Source organism: Bos indicus, chromosome 28 (genome assembly GCF_029378745.1).
Source record: "Bos indicus isolate NIAB-ARS_2022 breed Sahiwal x Tharparkar chromosome 28, NIAB-ARS_B.indTharparkar_mat_pri_1.0, whole genome shotgun sequence".
In the NCBI taxonomy this organism is placed as follows: Eukaryota; Metazoa; Chordata; class Mammalia; order Artiodactyla; family Bovidae; genus Bos; species Bos indicus.
The window spans coordinates 16,197,729-16,221,714 of NC_091787.1; the positions used below are offsets into that span (position 1 = coordinate 16,197,729).

Here is a 23,986-nt window from a genome sequence, read left to right on the forward strand (position 1 = left end):
TTCCACCTAGAGGTATTCATATACAAAAGACTAATTTCATGGAGAGTATCTTAGGTTTCCCCAGAACTGTAATCATTAAGAGCAAAGAAATGACTTCCAGCTGGTAAACCTGTGTCCCAGGAAGAAGGGAGGCTTGAAGCTGAGCCCTAAAAGTTGGAAGGGGAAAGGCGGAAGGAGATATAGGCTGAGCAACATTAAGACCTGCGATGGGAAAGGAGGGGTATTCTCTGGGGAAGGGGAAAGGTAGAGTTATTCCGACTAGAACTAGGCTCAACTAGAGGATTTGTGGCAAATGACATTGCAGATGCTGGCTCTGGCTTGAGAACGGAGGACCTTGAACGGAAGAACCAGCAGAAATAATCAGAGCCGAAAACAAGAACACTGTGGTTTCAGCAAAAGATGAAGCTCTACTGTCCTTCGTGTCATTTTTCATAATAACAAAAATTGAAATGAACTCAACATACAAAAATAAGGGATTAGTTGAATACAATTTGGTACATCCATTAAGTAAAATGTTACACAGATCCACTGAAAGCCTTACAGATCCATATGTATGATAAGAACACATGTTCATATTGTATTTTTCAGTGAGGAAAAAATGAGGTCACAAAATAGGAGATACCAGTATTATCTCATTTTCATTAATTCTGGTAGAAGAAGGAAAAGAGCAAAGAGAAAGAAAGAAGGAGAAGGGAGAGGAAGACAGGAAAGTAGACACGCATAGAAATATATTGGGAAGACATTTCAAAAGGTCACAGTAATGCTCTCAGGGTGATGTTGGTGATGTTGGTCACCCTGTGCAGAAGGCTGCGTGTATGATGGACAGCAGTGATTTACATGGTGAGAACGACTAAGTAAGAGGACTGCCAGGACGTCCTAGGAAACGACAAGTAACCCAGCAGGAGGGAAAAGTGGCACAACAGTTATTAAATATTACCAAAGGCCTTCAAAAAAGTCTTCTGCGATTGAAGACTATATTGAATACGGTAATATTCAGCAAGACACCCTGTTTGTCTGTGGCTTGCCTACGTTTCATTCATTGACCCTGGGAAACGAGTATCAGAGATGGTCTTTTAGGCACTTAGAGGAGGGTCACTAGAACTGAGCTTGCACCGACAGGTTTCCTCCAAGTGGATTTCACTCTGGGAGCCAAGGAGCAGCTGCCAGGGTGAGAGAGACCTTTAATGGGAAGGCAAAAGTAAACCTATGAAGGCCACCCCAGGGAAAAGGACTGGAAAGCCCACCACTCAGGACAAACATATCTGCACTGGGGGTGGGGTGCCCTTGGAAAAGCCCTGCACCTCCAGAAGACCCCAGTGTCCTCCTCCCTACATCACCTTCCAGACCAGCTTCAATGCTCTCACCACAAACCACATTTCTTCCTAATGGAAACTAACAAAATATGGCTCCGGGTTTAAATAATCTCTGTGGAATCTATGTACCTGTGGAATACACACACACACACACACATACACACACATGAAACAAATGGGCTTCCTGGTGGCTGGTAAAGAATCTACCTGCGATGCAGGAGACCTGGGTTTGATCCCTGGGTTGGGAAGATTCCCTGGAAAAGGGAATGGTTACCCACTCCAGTATTCTGGCCTGGAGAATTCCATGGATTATACAGTCCATGGGTTTGCAAAGAGTCATTCATGACTGAGCAACTTCAACATGAAACATATACATGTAGAGATAATGTATGTAAGAGGTGTAAATGTTACAGTTACAATTACGTTTTATATAAATACCTATTTTTCTCTGCATTCACATATGCTCTTTGTTTTTTACCCTCTGCTTTATCATTAACTTTACCAACCTTGCATTCCCCCATTTTAACTAACAACCCTCGTTTAAGGACACTCAGCATAGAACAAGATTCTCCTTTCCTCCAAGTGGACCAGGGAAAGAGGAAAGAATTAAGGAAGTAGGAGGAATTAACATTCATTGGATCACTTCTCTGAGCCAGATAACTCATGATCAATTTAGTCTTGTCTTCATAACCCCGCTCTGCAATAGGTGTTATTATGGAAGAGAGCACGGATGTTCAAGACAGTGGTGAGACTCAAATCCAAGCCTATGTGACTCCAGAGCTCATGACTAGACCCATTTGAGCTTTCCACAGAAGTTCAAAAATCCTTTTCTCTATGATTTCAGAGATTTCCAACAGCATTTGATTTAAAAAAGAGAAGCAGGATTTAGCATTATGGGCAGACACAGCACAGACCGTATTAATAATTTAGGTTCCGCTAAAACTGAAATGGAGCTCTAGGAAAGCAGGTCAAAGCCGAGAATGCCAAATGCACCTAAGGACACCCTCCCCCCCTCCCCCCCCCCCCCCCGACACTGCCAACAAAATCCCGACTAATCCACCAGAAAACAAAAACCGTGATATCAGATGCCAAATGGAGGGCTACATGATTGTTTTAATCTTAGTCCATAGAAGATCCACTAAAACATGTTATGTAAAATCAAATGAAGCCTAGTCAGGCTCTCCCATGGAGCGCTCAGGGGAAACAAGAGGGAATCTGGACTCACACACAGTTGGAGCAAGAGAAAGCCCGGGTGTCTTGACCACGCCGAATGTCTGTGGGAAAGCGCTACTGAGGCTCACAACAGGCAGGGCAAACACAGTCACCAGGAAAACAGAGACTTTCCACGTGTTCATGGTCCCCTTCAAAGATCCAATTTCTGCTAAGACGGGGTGCAACCCAAACCTTTTGAACCGAATCACAGACGGGAAATGAGGAGGATGATCAGGATCACTAATCCTTCACTAATGAAGACAAGTGAACATGTAGACTTCACATGCCTGAATTACCAGTACTAATACATTAATTCCATTTGGAACAAATGTGGATGGAATAAACATGCATAATGAATCCGTTTATTTTTAGATGGTAAAGAACAATGCCTGCTGAAGAGGAATAGTAGAGCAGGGATCGTTAGTAATGGCCGTTCTTCAAAGGAAAGAAATTCATTGCTTTCAGCATTTTTAAACATCAATATGGTTATCTTCCTGGTACTTAAGGGCAGGCAAGTGTATTTTGAGTGTTGACAGAGCTAAGTAAATATAATCATGATGTTACTGAATTAGGGGACAGCAGGTCTCTACAAGAGAGGAGGGAGCAGTGGGCAGTATAGAGTACAGTGACCTCAAAAACCTTCTAGCATGTCCTCTCTCCTTCACCCTGAAGCAGTCAGGTAGCAGCAATGCACCTGGGATTTATGAGACTGGACATTTTGAGGATTTACTAATAGAAAATCAAATGCAGTACTCAAGGTTATGGCTCGGACAAATGTTGTTGTTTCCCTGGACTATTGTAAATCCGTGGTGCCAACGTCAATTATGATCTTTTTGTACCCGATTCAAAATTGCTGTGCTTTGCAATAGTACTTACAGTCCCCATGTAATATCTGAAGGTAAAAACACAGGCTTAAGCCATGCATCGTTATTTAAAAAGCACTTCTTATCTGGCATTTATCACATAAAATTAATGAATGATAACATTGGTGATGGGGAGGCATAAACATGATTTAGAAACTGATTAGAAAATAAAATAATGAAAAATGGAAGTAAAAGATTTCCCCAAATGCAAGAAAATTACATGATCCATGAATAATCTGTAAGCAGAACAGTGAAGTACGGATGGGGAAAAGCTTTGGAGTCTGACAACCACGGGCTCAACTTCTGTCTCTCATTTTTGCTGTGTTACTAATAAATTCGGGCTTGCCTGGTGGCTCAAACGGTAAAGAATCCACCTGCCAATGCAGGAGACACAGGTTCAATCCCTGGGTCAGGAAGATCCCCTGGAGAAGGAGAACGGCAACCCACTCCAGTATTCTTGCCTGGAAAATTCCATGGACAGAGGAGCTTGGAGGGCTACAGTTCATGGGGTCTCAAAAGCGTAGGAATAGAATTTTAGCTACCTAATAACAACAACTGATAAATTTAATGTCTGAGCCACATTCTCCTGATCTGCAAAATGAGAATAAAGCAACCTAATTTAGAGGGTTCATGTAAATATTAGCTGAGATAAAAGCCTTTGGCATCTACCAATTATTTTACTGTAAATGGACTCTAACTTCTGCTGGTGAATTTCCTGTTGATTCACACTGAGGCTGCCTAGTAGAACCCGAAATCCTCTATTCTATATAATAAAATTTTCGGACACTCAGAATTTAGACCCCTAATTCAGAATTTTTAACATTTCCCTTTCCCAAATTAAAGATTTTTACTCCTTGCTCTTATTACCAAGGGAAAAAAAGGAGTATCACTTCATGAAGCCCAAGATCTCTTCTATGCTGATGATAAGAATCAGGCAAAGCTGATGGTGACTCAAATTCTAATATTCTGTCTATGTCATCAGCTGAAGTACACTTTTGATGGTGGTGTTAATTTCTTACCATACTACAAATCATATTTTAATGTTTAACCTAGGTTCTGAAAATTTGTTTGTTTTGAGGCCCTGAGTGAGCTGTTTATTATAAAATAAACTTCTTCCACAGTTTTCTCATAAAAAATTCTAAGTATGAGATGGAGGACATGGGCAAACACACAGGAATGCACTGATTTCAAAACCCAAGGAATAAAAAACAAAAAACCCACTGAATTAGCCAACACAAAATTATTTCACCACTTATCTTCAAAAATTTGGAGACTTCCAACATTTAGAAATTAATTATATTCACATTTATTTTACCATTAATATGATTATGATTTTGTTAAGGTAGGGTGTATTTCAAGTTAATGTGTAAAGTGAAAGTGGCTTGAAGTTAAGTAAATTGACTTATGCCATTCAGTATTATCACCTTCCTACCCTCCATGCCGCATTGTGGACTTTTCTTTTTTTGGTTTGGGGGGGGGGGCGGGCGGGGATCAATTATGAGAAACATCTTATTAGGAATTTTTTAGGGGCAGAAAGCCCAGCAGGACCTTCCATGGTCCAGGAAATAACGATTTCATGGAGCCCAATATTCTGGGAAAATTGTGTTCTCAATGGGTGGGAATGAGGGGTGAGGAATCAGAGAATCAGCACAGGGCTGGCTATCAAGCTGGTCTGGGTTTGAACTCTAGCTGTACGCTTGCTAATTGTGTGACCCTGGGCTTGCAGAAACTTTCAGAGTGTTAATTCCCTTAACACAGAGAATGAGGATAATACCATCCACGCATAAGGATTGAACACCTTATTATTCAACACCTTATTCAATACTCACAGCACTGGATAGAGTGCCCAGCCCACTGTAATTCCCCAATGAATTATAGCTCAATAAATGAAAGAAAGGGTAAATGATGTCCCACATACTTTGCTATTGAGTATCTCACTATGCTGTCCTCTTTGAAAAGTGAAAAATCACATGGGATTTCCCTGGTGGTTTAGTGGCTAAGACTCCAAACTCCCGATGCTGGTTCAAGCCCTGGTCAGGGAACTAGATCCCACATGCCACAGCTAAAGATCCCACAGGCTGTGACAAAGACCCGCCACAGCTAAACAAACATCACACAGAGCCTATAATAAAAATGCCAGGTTTCAGGTTGGTTTTTTTTTTTTTTCCTATTTGGTTTAGGGTGAATGAAACTGTTTAAACACACCAACAGTTCTAAGTGTCAGATACTGAACTGAGCCAACTAGGTCCAGGGTGGAGTACCTGATTTAAAATCTGACTGAAAATGGTAGAGGCCCTCCCCAGTGGCAGTCGAAGAAAGTGGGGAAAAGAGAACGTGCTGGTAAAGGAAGGCAGTCCGCAGGCCACTACGAGTTCTGAAACCAGGTACAAACGGTGATAGCTCTATACTGGCCAGATTATTCACTCTTCCTTCAGTCCCCAACCATCCGGCAACTGCAGAAACAGGTCTTTAACTGCCATGCTCCCTAGAGGGGATGATGAAATACAGAATATGTCTCTTATAGACATACTGTACAGGTAGCATTTAGTTTCTTCTCAGTAATTATAGTGTATAAACCCTCCAGTGAAGATTGTTTCACTAGCTCAAATAAGTACTTTTCCTCTATAAATATTTCAGTATTCATATCCTAATCTGTAAAATCAAGTTCATTTGTTGAAAGAATGATTTGATATCTCTATCTGTACATATGGTTCTTATGCTTTCTTTAATGTCTTCCTAGGCTATCATTTAACTACTGAGAAAGCTAATTATTAACAGTGCTAATGATTGAGAAATACATTTAACATAAAAATCTTTGAGAGAATTTCTCAGAATGGCAGATGTAAATTCCCTGAGAGTACAGCAAAGTTTGCAAAGGGTTGAACTGAAGGACTCAAATGGTTGTTTGAGGAGGCAAATCTATGAGTAAAATTTCACTCATCAAAGAATTTGAATATTTCCTGGGTGTAAACCTTCTTCAGAACATTCCCCCTTTTTTTTTTCTCAGTTCCTCTGCCCCCTTCTTGGCTACAGTCACTTGATTACATTTGGGAGCCCACACTATAAGGGAAGCTGGAAGCCCTCGTAAGGGCTCCCTTTATGCCAGGAACCTGGCAAAATGCATTTACAGTATTTCTACTCTTAACAATATGTATTCAAGTAAAGGGATTTCCATGTGGCTCAGTTGAAAAGAATCTGCCTGCCAATGTAGGAGACGTGGGTTAGATCCCTGGGTCGGGAAGATTCCCTGGAGAAGGAAATGGCAACCCCCTCCAGTATTCTTGCCTGGGAAATCCCACGGACAGAGGAACCTGGTAGGTTACAGTCATGGGGTTGGAAAGAGTCAGACACAACTGAGCACGCACGCATGAAGAAAAGGATTAATAGCCCCATTTGACCAATGTGGAGTCTGAAGCCCAAAGAAATTTAGTTTAAGGCCACACAGCTAAATGCGGCTGCCGTATAAATGCACACCTAGCCCCAAAGCCTATTCTTTCCAGAACCATGAATTGTAATAAATACTAAGCCCTTTCCCTACACCTTTCTCCTTACTGCTTGCCTACTTTATTCATGTTTTTAATCCTCTACTAAACAAAATTGACCATCTGTTTACCTCTTCCACTGTATAGACTTCTTACAAAATTTTATTTCATTATGATAAAATAATGCTGTTCATATTAACATAACAAGGGTCTTAGGGGATCTGCATGTAAATTATAAATGTGTCTGTGTCACTGACTTCCGGTCACTAGAAAATCTTGTGCTGCCTTCCATCCAACCCTCTCTGGCCAACTTCTCCCTCCTATTTCTTTTCCACGCAGTGCACACATCCTTCTCATACAGTAATGATGCTAGCTGGCTTTTGTGCTGCCAAAAGAAAAGCCACAAAACTGGCAGATGTGAACATTAGTCTCTATTCGACCCATTCTAATGGGTTTCATCTAAATGCAAACAGAACTGATGACATGATCCTAATAAGTGGAAGGCCACCTATGACTGAGAAATAATTTACTGGGACCAACTACAGCTAAATTGAAACCTACACATTTTATAGGCAGCTCCTATATTTGATAGTGATGGACTGTTCTAGTTCATGACACCACTATGAGTCCAGGAAAGCATAATTGAGTGAATGGGATAAATGCCAGGAAAAATCTGATTTATATGTAAAAGATTCAAGCTTGATTTCCACTGCTTTGCTTTCAACTCTTCCACTTTTAACTTGTACAAACTAGAAACACCAATTTGGGTAAAATAATAACAGCTTGCTAGTTTCCGAATGTTACCTATCTATAGGAAAATCTCCATAAGAAAGTTTGGATTACGTAACTGACAGTGTAACATTGTATTTAGACATTCTCTTTCAATAAGTGACCTATACATCAGTCAATAGATGTAAACTAATGATTTAGTTTTTTCAGTGACTGAATTCTTCTTTAAAATTTTTTTAAATGTGGAATTACGGTAACTTAAGTAACTCTTTATACAATATTTAGATTTTGCAGTTAAATGCAAATGATGAATTTATCAAAATCTTGATTACTAAATAATTTAACTCTTCACATTTCAAAGGTGACAATTTTTCTCTTGACATAAGAATTCACTATAGATGCCTATTAGTAAGAACCTCCCTTAAAAAAATTTCTCCTGGAGAGGTTCAGATGGCCCAAGAAAGGGACTTACAACCATAGACCTTGGTCATAAGCCCAGCTATTTCTGTAACCGAGGCAAGTTACATAACAAAACTTAAGCTTAGGCTAATACCTCTGTATATGGAGATAAAATTATGGCATAGTGTTGACATAAAATCAAATAAGACGAGGAATGTAAAAGTCACTCAGAATACTGGAGGCCCAATAAGAAATACTCATTTTATAACTCAGTCCTTCACCCCTACCTGGGCAAAGTCACAAGGAGAAACACAAAGACAGCAAGTAGATGAATCTACAATTCCACCCTTTATCTTATTAATCTCCATATAGGCACAATGGAGGTGCACAATACATTTCTATTAAATGAGCAGAGAAGCAGGTAAAATGTGACACCATTAATGTAAACTATTCTTATAACTATAAAGAACTTAAAACACTGCCAAATCCTTACTCCTCAAGCATACCTATGACAAGTTAGCACTTTTCCAGATTGAGATTCAATAAAACACACATACAAAATAACTGGTTATCGTGCCAAAGGAAAATTAAAAGACAGAAAAGATCAAGAGCCTCAGGAGCAATGAAGAAACAGTTTTAACTGCTGCATTATGCCAATGACAAGCTAACAAAAGCGTTAGAGAAAAGGTAACCCTCTGGCACTGTTGGTGGGAATGTAAATTGATACAGCCGCTATGGAAGATGGTATGGAGATGCCTTTAAAAACTAGGAATAAAACCACCATATGACCCAGCAAGCCCACTCCTAGGCATATACCCTAAGGAAACCAAAATTGAAAAAGACACACGTACCTCAGTGTTCACTGCAGCACTACTTACAAGAGCTAGAACATGGAAGCCACCTAGACATCCATCGATAGATGAATGGATAAAGAAGTTGTGGGGTGTGTGTGTGTATGTGTGTGTGTGTATTATTCTAGAATAATATTCTAATATTAGAATATTAGTCATAAAAAGGGATGCATTTGAGTTAGTTCTAATGAGGTGGATGAACTTAGAGCCTATACAAAGTGAAGCAAGTCAGAACAAGAAAGATAAATATGTCATACTAAACACATTTGTATGGAATCTAGAAAGATGGAACTGATAAATTTATTTGCAGGGCAGCAATGGAGAAACAGAACAGACTTATGGACACGGGGAGAGGGCAGGAGAGGGTGAAATGTATGGAGAGAGTAACTGGAAACTTACATCACCATATGCAAAACAGATAGCCAACGGGAATTTGCTGTATGGCTCAGGAAACTCAAACAGGGGCTCTGTATCAACCTAGAGGGGTGGGATGGGGAGGAAGATGGGAGGGAGGTTCAAGAGGGAAGGGACATTTATATACCTATGGCTGATTCATGTTGATGTTTGACAGAAAACAATAAAATGCGTTAAGCAATTATCCTTCAATTAGAAAATAAATCAATTAAAAAAAAACTAATGAAAACTTTAAAACTACTATTCAGACATTAATGAATGCATAATTTATCCCTGTCATGATCTTGGACTGGTTGAAAAGGTAATTGATTAAGAGCTACTAAGTCTTTTCTTAAATAAACAGATGACTTTATTGAGAAAAAAAGTACCATAATCATAACAGATTACAGAGAACCAATCAGCTGACAAGTCTTATTGAATTGCCTCCCTATTTCTAAACCTCTGGCACACCAAAGGACAAAGGTTTACAGCCTTTCCTACGAGCGAGCTAAGCCTTCTTCCATCCATCCTTTTCCAAATGCAGAAGAGTGGAGCCAAGGCAGCAGCCAGACATGCTCCTAGGGAGATTACCTGCCCCGCTTTAGTGAGCTGACTTATTGGCACAATCCCTCTTGAAGGCTCAGGATGTAAATAATCCATTCTTCTGTTCAATAGGACCACCACCAACTACCACTCTATGGCTCTTAACATTATGTCAAGCACGGTTCCAATATGAATTCACTGACATTATTACACCTCTGTGGCAACTATTACTGTATTCATTTTGCAGTTGAAGAGACCAAAGCATCTAAAGATTAAATAAATCCCCAAGGACACAGCAGCTAAGGGATAGCACCAGCCCCTGAACTCAATCTGACTCTATAGTCCATGTTTCTAAGCATGATACGGCCTCTCATCCACCCTTCTGTCCATCCAGCCACCACCTTTCGCCCTCTCTCACTTTTCACCAACCCTCTTATCCATCCTCCTACTCCGAAAGCCCCAGTTTGGTAGTAGCTGAGTATGATACCACCTCTGCCCTCAAGGAGCTCATAGTTTCTTGGGTGAGACACACATATAAATACATAATTAATTTCAGAGCAGGATATCAAGTATGTTGAGAGCGAAACTAGGCTCCCTAGAGGTCTAGAGACTATGGACTCGGCAGAGCAGAAAACAGACTAGGTTCCCTTTGTCTCTTAAGAGCCCACACAGTCCTCTTCCCCAAAGCACAGGTACTGCAGTAAAAGCCTCCTGCCTGGCATCTTACATCATGGGTGTCACAGGTACCCAGATGACCAGATACAGAAGACTCTGTAAAATGTCAGGAAGCATCACACTTCTATGGCAAGAGATCAGGTCCCCTGAAATCTCTTCTCAAATCCTTAAATTGCCTTAGCCTAAAACAACTGCAAGGAGATCCAATCAGTCCATTCTAAAGGAGATCAGCCCTGGGATTTCTTTGGAAGGAATGATGCTAAAGCTGAAACTCCAGTACTTTGGCCACCTCATGCGAAGAGCTGACTCATTGGAAAAGACTCTGATGCTGGGAGGGATTGGGGGCAAGAGGAGAAGGGGACGACAGAGGATGAGATGGCTGGATGGCATCACTGACTCGATGGACATGAGTCTGAGTGAACTCCAGGAGTTGGTGATGGACAGGGAGGCCTGGCGTGCTGCAGTTCATGGGGTCGCAAAGAGTCAGACACGACTGAGCGACTGATCTGAAAAGACAGCGCTCGAGTTCTATTACAATAAACGCAGATGGACAGATTCCAAAGTCCTATGACCCAAGTTTAAGTGTAGACCCTCCAGTTACTAGGTTTATGACCTCAGGCAAGTTATTTAGTCTCATCAAGCCTCGGTTTCAACTATGAAAAATTGGGATGAAAATAATACCTGCCTCATAGAAAAGCTGTGAGGAAAAAAAAAAAGAAATAATCCATAGAAATCACTCTGCAGATTGTCTGGTATACCACAAGCACCTAAGACACTGCTGTGCTGTTATTACAGAAACATGTCTTTGAGGATTTGATGTTACGGTATTTGCAATTTTTCACTGCATTTTTCAAAATTAAAAAGATAGAAATTCTTAAGGTAAAACATTAAAATCTATTGCAGAGGGTAAGAAAAACAGACTAACCGCAATAGTGGGGTACTCAGAGATATAAAGCTTATTATTCAAGGTTCCAGATGTTTAGAAAATAGCTTATCATTTAGAAGATTCTCTGAATCAAGCCCACCTTGATGTGTAGCTGTGAAAATATTAACCACATACCTTGTATAGTGGAGTAGTTAAGGAAACAAGCTAGAGAGTCAGGCTACTCAAATTGGAATCTTGGCTCTGTCACCAACGAGTGTGGGAACTCTGAGGCAAAACCCCAAGGCTCATGCCTCAGTTTTCTGATCTGGAAGACGGAAATAATAGAAATACTTTCTCATAGGTTTGTTGTGAAAAATAAACGAGCCTCCACCTGAAAAAGGTAATTTAAAACCCTATCTGGTGCACTTTATAAGAGGTCAAGAAATGTCCTGGGAGAAAAGAAATGAATCCAGGAAATTTAATTCTTCATCTTCCGCTTCAAGCCAGAAACTTGGCAGTCACCCTAGAATCCAATCTCTCCCTCTCACATCCTACATACAGTCCACTGCCAAGTTCTACTGAGTCTTCCTCTAAATATCTCTTGTATGCAACACCCCCTTCTCCATCAGCATCATCTCTGCTGCGGCTCAGACCCTCAGCATCTCTCATGCCTGCATCATCACCACTGGTGCTTCCTGATGGCTCTTCCGGCTGATGCCCACAGCACTGATGCTTGAAGGATGGTTCTCAACACAGAAAGCTCTTCAGCCTCCTCTCTTTACCATCACCCCTAAAACCACTCAGGTCCCTCTCTCCTTTGAGCAGGGGTTAGTGTCCAGCTCCGTAAGACAGCGTACAAAGACCTTCGTAACCTGGCCCCTGACTACTTTTACAGCCATTTTTTCTGCCATATCCTCATGTCCCCTTTTCTCCAAAATACTGTTTGTTTCTCACACAGCTGAATGTCTCTCATACTTGAACCCCTGTTGGCCTGGGATTCCTGTCCTTCCGTTTGTCTATCTCGCTGACTCCTCCAAGGCTTAGCTACGCCAAGAACCTTCTGGGAGCCCGATCGAGTTGAACTGGTGGGGGGCTCTTGCTGTGGCTCCTTCTTTGTAGAGTGTTTAATGGTGCTGTTATCTTCTTCCTCCTTGTGCCGGGAAGCACAGTGCAATATAATGTACTGTGGCCACTCTGCCTCATTTAGCTTTGTCTCCAACACAGAATATAATGCCTAATGCCAGAAGTTGTTCAAATATTTGCTGAATGAGTGCATGAATGCAAAAATAAAGCAATGAATATTCATTCATTCCTGCTCTGCCACTGGAATAGCTGTATGAGTTTGACATCAATAATCACAGAATTAATTGACTGATTATTCCTTGGTCATTCATAGAGAGAGAAAGAGAAAGAAATTCCATAGCGTCCTTTTTTAAGTATAAATTTCCATGGTCACCTCAAAGCTTGTTTCTTTTTTTTTTTTGGACAGGATGTAGTAAATATATACAAACTACATAAAAGTATTGAATAAATTAAGGTTTGATCCTAATATTCCTCACTACTGAGATGTATTTTATAATTTAATAATATAATGTGGAGGAAGGGCAAATCATGGGGGTAACACGGCACCAGAAGCCAATGGCAACAAGGATAGTATGGGGCTGAAGAGCATTTGTGATTTCTAACTCTTGGAGGTTCAAGGTGGCTGGGACCCTCTCCAGACCAACACCTGCGAGCCAGGGAGCCTGCTGAATGCAGGAGATGCAGCATTCCTCCCTGCAAGGTGCTTAGTAAGGGCATGGATCCAATACTAACCCACCCACCGTCACTGTTTACCTTTGGCATGCCTCCTACTTGCTGCCAACCTAAGTCCTTCAGGACAGAAGGGGAGTGAAGCTGAAAAACAGATCAGGGAAGAGCAATGGGAAATGAGGGTAAGAAACTTTTACATTAGATACTCACTGAAACTTTTTTTCCTTAAAGTCAGATGATAAAAGGATTAAGTGTTCATTCATCTAGGTAAATTTCTTTTTTTAACAAACAGGAAGATTTTCTTTTACTTGATATGAAAGTTGTTGTGCCAAGAATAAAATACATCATTACTGCTGCTGCTAAGTCACTTCAGTTGTGTCCGACTCTGTGCGACCCCAGAGACGACAGCCCGCCAGGCTCCCCCGTCCCTGGGACTCTCCAGGCAAGAACACTGGAGTGGGTTGCCATCATCATTACTAAAATTCAACTAATCATAAATTCCTAGAAGTTTCCTACTTATTCTTAGGGGCTTCCCAGGTGGTTCTGTGGTAATCAGTTATTCATGGTTATCAATATTCAAAAGAGACCAAATGTGCAGTTCACTGGGTTTAAAAAACTGAAATGTGAATCTTATATTAATTTTACATGCATATTATGATTTGAGTATAATACTTAGTAATATCCCATACTGTATGATTCTGTGTCATATAATCAAGAAAGGTTCATCTTGGGCTTGCTCAAACCTGAATTGAAGGGGAACCATGAATCAAATTCCTTGTTTTATAAACTAGATACTCTTAAGATTTCCTTTTGTATTTTGAGATTTTATGAGACTGCTCACTATTCCTTTTTGTAATTAAAATATCCTAGAGGATATTTCTGCATGTGAATGAGAATGAGTCCCATAATAACCCACTATATATATGTGTGTGTGTATATACACATTTTTTCATAAAATGCAAATGCAGTGTTAACTTTTTTTTTGCTCACACTGCACGGCATGTGGGAGCCCAGTTCCCTGACTAGAGATAGAACCTACACCCCCTTGCAGCGAAAGTGTCAGTGAAGAGTGTGTAGTCTTAACCACTGGACTGCCAGGAAAGTCCTCCCTGCAAAATATTTAAAAGCAGCTTTTCAATTGACAGGGGCCTACAACATGGAGTAAAATAGCCCAGAAACCTTAATTAGGATTTTAGGAAAAGGTAGGAAAAAAGAAACTAAAAGCTGAAATAATTCACTTTGTAGGAAATAAGTGTAACATACACTGTGTCATGGAAGGAGATACAGAGCGTGTCTTCAAAGTCATTTAACCTTAACTTTGCACATAGAAGTGGTCCATGCGGTCATCTGGCTATGAATATTAAATCTTCTGTGATACATGTACCTTTGATGGGGAACATATATACTATACTGTGTTATGAATTAAAAAGCACAATAGCAATGGGACTGTTATCCATGAGCCCCTTTCTGGACCTCCTCTGTGAGTGCCCTGAGAACAAAACACTTAAATCTGCCTGCACGTTGACGATAGCGATATTGATATTTCTCCACGTTCCCTTCTGGTTGCTAAGAGATTTACATTGGACAGACTCTGTTGTACAAAGCATTTGCTTCAGCTCAGTGAGCCCAGAAACTCCCTTTGGTTCACCCCTTCACTATTTTGCTTTCGAGTCAAACAGGGGACTGGGCACAAGGGCAGCAGACCTGTCGCTGCTCCCCCGGGACACGGCTGGCCATAAACCTGGCTCGGCTAGTAACTCTTACACAGAATATCGACATTAATGATGAAACTATATCTTTATACAAATGTATGTTCCTGTCCCTGTGTTTCTTAGAAGGCAGTTTATCATGTCGTGGGGGTGGGGGAGGGGGATGTGCATAGAGAGGTCAAAGTATAGTGACCGACCCACAGACAAACCTAACTTTCATAAAATTAGACCAGAACCTAGCAAAACTAGGCAATTTCGTAACAACTCTGCTGTGTGAGGCTTTGAAATACACCTGCTGAGAATTTCCTAACTTAAGTCTGTACTTCTGTGAAAATATGTTCAAGAAGTTTTTTTGCAAGAACCCTGAAGCAGGAAACACCTATATTTAATGTCATGTGGCAGAACCACCACAACTCTCTGAACTCAGTCTCAGAAAGTCTGCCAGTAACAAAAGGCAAAGAGGTTTCTCTAGACCTTTACTTGGAAGAAAACGGCAAAGGCCCTGAAAATATTCATGATTACTCCTGAAGGAAGGTACATGTGGTGGGTGAAATCTGCATGTCATTTGCAAGGCATGTGGATCACTGCTCAGAGCAAATTAAGATGATCTTTCCCTTGGGAATTCTCACAAAGAGACATAAAAATGCTTTATGACCTGACTTCCATATTCAGATCACAGAGTTTTAGTCAATTTTTATGAACTGTCATGGAAGAAAAGTGATTTCGGGCCTCACTCTCCAAATCGGTATCTAGGATTCATATTTAAGGGCACAGCCCCCAAAAGGTAAGCACTCTGAGGCTGTAATTAAACACCAGTGACCCAGAATATTCCTCCTATTTGCTCCCCTGCATTAGAGTATCAGTAGGGGATGATCAATACTCATGCTCGGATCTAAAGCATTCAGTGCTGAAGTCCCTGCCTTGTCATGGGAATTCCTGCATTCAGGATAATCACTCTCAGCCAGTAGAGAAAGACAAACCTCTGTGCTTTCAGTGGTTTAAAGAATACAGAAAAGTTATTTCCAGCAGCTTATTTCCACTGCACAACCTACCTAGGAAGTACCTTATGGAACTGAGAGTCAGAAGGAAAGAGGGAACCGAAAAAGCAAAGCAGGAAATGACTTTACTGTTACGTCTTTAAGGTCACAGATCTGCCTGAGAAATGCACACATGTGACACAGTTCTAGCACAAAAGCTCCTTTTCCATGAGACAGAACTGTTAAGAAGTACAAAGGCTGCTTCTCTGCTCTCTCCCTCAATTCTAACTCACCGCAGTGCATTTAACCTTGACTGGGCTGGAAAGAAACTACTTTGAACTCCCTTGCAACACCTTTGCATGTCATGGAAGCATGCCCACGCCTATGTCAAGTACAAGCCTTCCGCATCAGCACTGCAACCCCCCCACACGGGATAAAATCTTGCCCTGCCTTGCCCACCCTCCACCCGTGGTCTACCACAGGGTTTCTATCATCTGTTCCCAATTTACACACCCAACTTACACACCCAATTTACACTCTACACCACATGTAAAAACAGCCCCGAATGCTTCTCACAGATGCCAAGAGGAATTAAAACATAAAGGATCCAGGCAAGATCTATGCACTGGCATACATAGCTACCTTTTTCTTCCGATCCCGGGACCGTTTGCGGTGTTTCCTTTTTTTCTCTGTCTCTTCTTCAGCATTGATTTCTAAATCCCGGGTTTTCTTTAATTGGGAGGCCGCATGAGCCATAATGCATTGAAAAGGACCCTCTCAAGCACGCAGGGCTTCCTGGTAGAAGGTGATATCCTCAGGCACCTTTAATCAGGCTTCCAGCAGCATTCCAATCACTGGAGAGAAACCTTGGACTCCAAGCAGGAAGACATTCAAAATGCCAAGATGCTGGAGAAGCTGAAGCTTTAAAAACCCCAACGATGGTTTCCAGACTTCATCCTACACCTCCCTGTACCTGAACCTTTACACGAGAGTGCAGCCATCCTAATGCATTTACCGTAGTGAAAAAGACAGCTGGGACACAGGAAGCTGTATTATGGCTGTATCCCCTGCCACCAGCTGGAAGTGTCTAAGTGATTCCTCGGAAGGGGGAATGCTGCAAAGGATGCTTCTCTGAAGGGAAAAAATCAAGAGTCACCACACATGCAGGAGCAAAAATCCAGCACTAATTCTGAAAACCTATTTTAGAATCCTTTGAAAAAAAGGCAGGGCTGCAATTTATACATCACCACTAGGTCTGCACAGAGCAGAATTTAACCCGTAAGAGAATGGAGCGGTTCCTACTCCAGTGTAACTGCTGATGGTGACAAAATAAAATAAAATAAGATTTTACAAAAGACACTCGATTTTGCTGTGGAGATCCTGACTGCATGATGGGGAAAACAATGCATGCATTGCTCATCTCCACAGTGAGGCCTTTATGCTCGACTATCAGCCTAAATGCATTTTGTGGGGGAGGATTCACAGAAGGGCCTGTTGTCTTTTAAAAACAACATGCTGATTACAACACATCATACAGCAGGCCATGAGCATGTTGGTGTAGGGAACAGATGCCTGATTCAGAGGGGTTCCCCAGGACTCTCCCCTCCTGAGGTCCGAGGGTCACAGAAAATCTGCGCTGCAGTCAGGGGCTCCAAGTCGCGGAAATGTGGACTCGGCGTTCATGTGCACTTCAATCACCTTACTATTTTTGCCACCTGAGTCCTCAATGACTGCAGCTTCTGAATATTCATGAGGTGAAGTGAAGCAGCAGCAGGGCTCAAGGCCTGCTGGGCTATCTTCTGCTAGGATGCACGCACTGGAAGAAATCTAATAAGTCAGGAATCATTCATATACTCAAACACATGGGGCCCAAAACATGGCTGAAACGTCAGTCTGGACCTGAACCATTACAGGCCCCAGTGAGAAACCTTAAATTCCCCAAGTAAATGAGCAGGGGAGAAAAAGATGATGCTTCACTGAAAAGACTTAGTGTGTGTGCTTCTAATATTCAAAGTCCTTGACTTTGGAAATCAGTGCGTTTTGAGTTTGCAGCTGGTGGTGGGGGTTGTTCAGTCACCAAGTTGTGTCCAACCCTTTGCAACCCCATGAACAGCAGCACGCCAGGATTCAGTCCGCAGGAGTCACTGTTAAAATGTGTGGAGGCCAAAGCATGCAGTCCAGAGGTGTTGTACAAGGATTTGGTTGGAGGTCCCCGGGGCTGCTGTTGACCTGCTTCATTAAGAGCCCCAAGTGTAAGTTCCTGCCAACAACTACTCACTGTATTTCTGATTGGAGATCAAGAACTTTCTTCATTCTTCCCTAGCAGGGGGCCTTACATCTTCCCCTGGGCAGCGACAGAGATTGGAAAGCAAATGAGGACCATGGCCGTGACCTACTGCAAGTGGATTGCAATAGATGGCTTCACCGTGAACCATGTGAAAATCACTGTGGCCCATATTTCTGAGGGCCCACTGACACTTGTCTGCTCGCTTTCCCACAGAAACTATCTACATGAAGGAGGAGTTGTAGAAAAGTTCCCAACTGCCTACAAAACCGTCGTCTGATAAAAAGCAGGGGCCGGGAGGAAGGCAAGGGATGAAATGTAATTCAGATCCAAAAGCAATACACTGTATTTGGAGCTTCATAATAAAAATAAACGCTTTTCTATCAGAAGACGTTTTTATTGTAATAGTAATAGGTGGGGCAGAAAATATAAAAAGTTAAACTTTTGTGTGCTTGCTCCTGATATTAACCATCCTGGGCTTCTGAGGAATATTCACAACATTTCCTATCCTTATTTTCAGCAAGCTGAAGAGGATAGCCAGCTAAAAAACTGGCTGATTTCCCACTGGCTCCAGGATCTTCTCTTTTTTTCTTCCTTTATAGATACTAATGCTACTTTAAAATGTTTTTATAAGCACACCTGACCAAGGTAACTTTGCCATCTAAGGCTGGCAAAGCTACTGTCCCATTGATCTCTATCAGCAAAAGCAAAGATGGAAATTAGGAAAACAGGTCCTGGTATTTTTGGACACATTTCTCTCTGGAATAATTCTTTGCTTTCCCAAAATGTTTAGAAGTTGAGAATAAGTCACAACGTATATGCCGCTGTAATATGATTTTTTTTTTATAGTGGATTTTGCAGTTAGTGGTTGTCCCACCAAAACTAAACTCTAAGACATAGCTCATTTAGATTCTCTTACAGAAAATATGGGCTTCTGTTTGCTACTTTTAAACTAGAACTTTAATAGCAAAACTGCCAAGAAAGGCAGCTCCGTGAGTCCTAGGATTTGATGGTAATATCACTAAAGTCTTAGTTCCTTTCTTCCTACCCAGCACACACCCTTATATAAAGCCCCTGGTGCATTTATTTATTATTTATTTATTTATTGCAAAGGCATTTACCCAAGATTGGCACAGATATTAGCATTTGTTTCTCCTAAACTACATTCACAGTTCTAACAATAATTCTAGAAAGCAAGCTCTTATCGTAGCTGAAACAACCAAGAAAAGAACTTTCAAAAACTTATTTGCCTGAAGTTTTATAAAACTTTTCCACTTCAGTCTCACGAGATTGTTCTCTTCTGGGTGATGATCAAATTCATTCAAACCTTCCAAGTAAAACTTTGCAGCTGGTATAAGAGTAGGTCTCCAAGCAGAGGGGCGGGTCTCTGCAGCAAGAAGGAGATGCAGTAAGCACCTCAAACAGTAATGCGAGGTCCACGGGGTAGCTTCTCCAGGCCTGCTCCCTGACACTGGCCATGAGGGTGTAAGGAATAGGACTTGCATGGGATGGGGTGGCCCATCTGAGGAATGCTGAAGCTATAGAAAGTTAAGGAACAACTTCTCTTAAGGAAAAAAAAAAAAAGCTATTCCGGCTTTATAAAAATTCCAGGTACAAGAATTCCTACACCAGCTTTTCGAAACAAAGTTAAAGACTGATCTTTCAAACTTTTATTAGCTGCAGAAATCTTTCCTTTGAATAGGCTCTACAGGACAGGCATTGAGAATAAATCAGAGAGTGAAGTTACCTAGCTGAATGGAAGGGACACTGTCTACAGCCCCAACTTTTAGACTTCCTCAGCCTCCCTCCTGAAGGCAGGTTGGATGAGCACGGTTTGAAATTTGAAATCTGGCACTCGGCAGCAAGGAGTCTTGATCTTTCCCTGGTGTCTACCTTTGATTACAGAAATTATATCAATAAGTGATTCCTCCTATTAAATCTTCCTCTTAATCTTATTCAAAATAATTCCTGATTTCTGATCAGAAGTGACATGTTTCATTGAGTCCTTCTTGTCCTCACTTTATTAGAGTGTAAAACTAGCATAAAAAAGTAAAAATCACTTTCCAGTTTGGCATCCGGAATAATGGCTATACTCCCAAATAAATTCTAATCCAGGAATCAAAACGCTGTGACTAAAATATGCCAATGAAAGTAAAACCAAATCAATACACTGGACATTTTACCCGAGCTGTTTTCTCCTCAGTTTGGCAAACACCTTGCCAGGATTCCACGACAAGTTTTGATTATTCTTCAGCCAATTAACAACTTGACTACTCTCGGTTGTCACTTATACTGTGTCTCCACATTGCTCAGCTGAGTTGACACATAAATAGTGTATTTGATTTCTGTGGAGGTGATGCTGTCTCTTGGTGATCTTGAAGTTACAACAGTTTCAAAGTGCACTTTGAAAAAAATAGGACATAGTGACGTGGAGAAGTGGAGGGTGGGTAGTACATAAAGAATGGGGGAGGGGAGCATGAAAAAAACGAAAAAGAGCACCGCTGCCAGCCACCAAGGAAGCTGCACCTTCCCAACCCTGCCCCCGGCTCTCGATAACAAGGAAAGTGCATGTTTTGATGGGATGAGAATATTTCATGCTGCACCCACTTCAGTTTTCTCAGAAGCAGAACAGCCTCACCATAAGAGAGAGTCAAAATATTTTTCCTTCAGAAAGAAAAATGGATCCATCGTCACTGCATTAATTTTGGCACCCTAGATAAAGATGATGTCAGGAGATCTTGAGCGGGTTCTGAACAATGTGGGGCACAAGAAAGAAAACAAGCACGAAACCCATCAATGGTTATAAATGACAGAAAGGCACCCTAGGAAATGCTTAACTCACAGTTGCAGATTATTCTTCATTTTCAGATGAGACACATGGGAAAAAAAAAAGGCAGTGACTAAATCATACTGAGGGATTGGTGGTCCTTTTCACACTTCTCATAGAGGGCGGCACCTTTGGATAAACGTGCGCTGGCCTCGGTTCCATCTGTCTTAGTACTTGGTTTGCCCTCTGTCCCTGGAGCAGGCTGTCTGTCCAACTCACCAGCATGACCTCAGCCTGGAGCCAGCCAGCTGGTCCAAGCTGCCAGCTGCTTCTGCCACCTCCCATGGGGGACAGGGGCAGGCTGCCGGGGACAGCTCCCCCATGGTCTCTTCATCACACACATGCTGGCCGGCAAAAAGAAGGGGATCCCTGGATGCGCATGAATGAACCCCCGCAGGCATAGCCCCCAGACTCTGTCCCATCCAAAGGAGGGAGCTGGCAGTGCCTGGTGGAAGAGTGAGCAAGAAGCCAGCACCCAGAGTCCTGGACAAACAATTGCACCAGACAAGTTGCTTCCTCTCTGCAGCCCTGGTCCTTACAGGAGAAACAAGTGGAACCAGATGACCACAAAGACATCCACAAAGGAACCCCAAATCCAATGACCTGAGGTGGTAGAAGGTGGTACATGTTTGAAAGTGAAGAAAGATATTTAGGAAAGGTTTATTTAAGAAGAATTTACACAATTATATGTATAGGATAAATAAAGTTTATCCTTGCTTATAGGATAAACAAGGTGCTATTGTACAGCACAGGGAACTATGGTCGTGGTAACCCATATATATGATATGAATTATATATATGGTAAACTACAATGTAATAAATATGAAAGTATGCATATGACTGAGTCAGTATGCTGTACAGCAGAAATTAACATGACACTGTAAATCGACTATTTTGTTCTTGTTTAGTTGCTCAGTCATGTCTGACTCTCTGCAACTGCAGCCCGCCAGGCTTCTCTGTCCATGAGATTAATTTAATAAAATTTAAAAAAAAATGAAAATGAAGAAGCGTTTACAATCTGGGCTGACCAAAACAGTAGCCACCAGCCCTATTTAGTGACTGGCAATGAAATAGTACTAGTGAGACTGCAAAACTGAGTTTCTAAATTTTATTTAATTAAGAAATTTATATTTAAAAAAATCCTCAGTTCAGATATTGGAACACACTTAAGTGTTGGAATAATTTGGAAATGTGCATTTACTTTTTCGCTTTTCATTTTATAAGATAAAAGATCAAGTATTTCTGATGATAATTTAGCACCCACATTGAGATGTAAAATACACCCGGGATTTCAAGACCCCATGAAAAAAAAAGCAATGTGAATTACCTCAGTAAAAATTTTATGTATTGATTCATGCTGAACTGAGGATATTTGGATATGTTCAGTTAAATAAAATATACTAAAATTAACTTCACTTTTTAAAGAGATTTTTAAATATGTCTATTTGGAATGTAAAATTATATATGTGGTTCCCACTACATTTCTATTGGACACAGACAGTCTACATAAAGAGCTTATCTTAACAAAAAGAGAGCCCAACTTGCCAGCAGGTATTTTCCTGCAGGCAGATATTTCTCCAAACACGCATCCGAAGACACTTAGCAGTCAGTCATCATGCTTTCCACGTGAAATGTTAAAGGACAAGAACACGTGATGTTCTTAGGCACTTGTGCTAAAAGCAGCATTCACATACTCATGGACTCATTCACTCAGCTGGTCACCACATTTGGCATCTGGGACGTGCAGGTGAATGGGACTTGGTCCCATTCCTCAAATCATCAGTGAGAAAGAGAGACAAGGAAACTGACAATTACGACACACATACAGGTGCTGTGGAAGCAGGGGTGTGGACCTGTAATACAAAACCAAGTGGTGAGTATGCAGAACAAGGCTTTCTAGGTCAGGGATAAAGACTCTTTCCTATCCGCAGAATTTACAATTTCACAGTTCAACACCTCACATTCTTGGTCTACCTGGCCAACTGTTCATGCTTGAGCAGACAATGCAGAATTCCCCCTAGAGCCAGGGACTGTCATAGATGCTGGTGATAGGATGGTCAGTAAGATGGATGAGGTCCCCTTCTCTAAAGCTTCCATTCTTGGGAGTATGGGGTGGCAGGAGTAAGCCAGTCAACAAATCAATGAAGAAGAAAATCTCAGTCACAGTGTTAGGAAAAAGTGAAGAATATAACTGGATTGAAAGAGTCGAGATGAGGAACAATTGTTCACGGGGCCTTCTGCTTCTTTCTAATTTTAGTTTCTCAAGATAGTGAGAAGCCAGTTGAGTTTCCACTGTATCAGGCTAATAAAGTGAAAGTGTTGGTCGTTCAGTCATGTCAGACTCTTGTGACCCCATGATGGTAGCCTGCTAGGCTCCTCTGTCCATGGAATTCTTCAGGCAAGAATCCTAGGGTGGGTAGCCATTCCTTTCTCCATGGGATCTTCCCAACCCAGGGACTGAACCTGGATCTCCCACCTTGCAGGCAGATTCTTTATCCTCTGAGCCACCAGAGAAGACCTTATTAGGGTAGCAATTCCTCCCCATCAGCCCTCTAAACCAAGAAGCTGAGCACAGTGGCTGATAATAAATGTTAATAGTTTCTCAAGTAATAGGCTCAATTCAAATATATTACTGAAGATAAAATATGTTTCTGTATTACTTTTCCCCTAAACTATCTGGATAACTATAGCTTCCCTCAGTCTTTATTAACTTATAGTTTAATAAAGATTCCAAAAAGGTTGACTTTTTTACTCTATTACTCTACCAAGTAATGGAATCAAGTCTCACTGTTTATAACCAAACAGTGATATTTCACTGAATCCTTGTAATTTAATATTTATATCAGAATCATACTTCTGCTGCTGCTAAGTCGCTTCAGTCGTGTCCGACTCTGTGCAACCCCATAGACGGCAGCCCACCAGGCTCCGCGGTCCATGGGATTCTCCAGGCAAGAACACTGGAGTGAGTTACCATTTCCTTCTCCAATGCATGAAAGTGAAAAGTGCAAGTGAAGTCGCTCAGTCGTGTCTGATTCCCAGCGACCCCATGGACTGCAGCGCACCAGGCTCCTCCGTCCATGGGATTTTCCAGGCAAGAGTAATGGAGTGGGGT

At 41.5% G+C, this 23,986-nt stretch overlaps 1 protein-coding gene across 2 annotated transcripts in view; it reads right to left on the reverse strand.

Annotated features, from left to right (window-relative positions):
* The window catches only part of ANK3 (ankyrin 3), a 382,561-nt gene extending 358,844 nt beyond the window's left edge, over positions 1-23,717 (reverse strand). Inside the window, exon 1 of one of the 2 annotated variants that reach the window (XM_070781829.1) lies at positions 16,406-23,717. In XM_070781829.1, coding sequence (XP_070637930.1) covers positions 16,406-16,519 — 114 coding nt within the window. In that variant the 5' untranslated portion in view covers positions 16,520-23,717. The remainder of the gene's footprint in view (positions 1-16,405) is intronic. The other variant, XM_070781830.1, reaches the window with a different exon arrangement.
* Between the last annotated feature and the right edge of the window lie 269 nt (positions 23,718-23,986).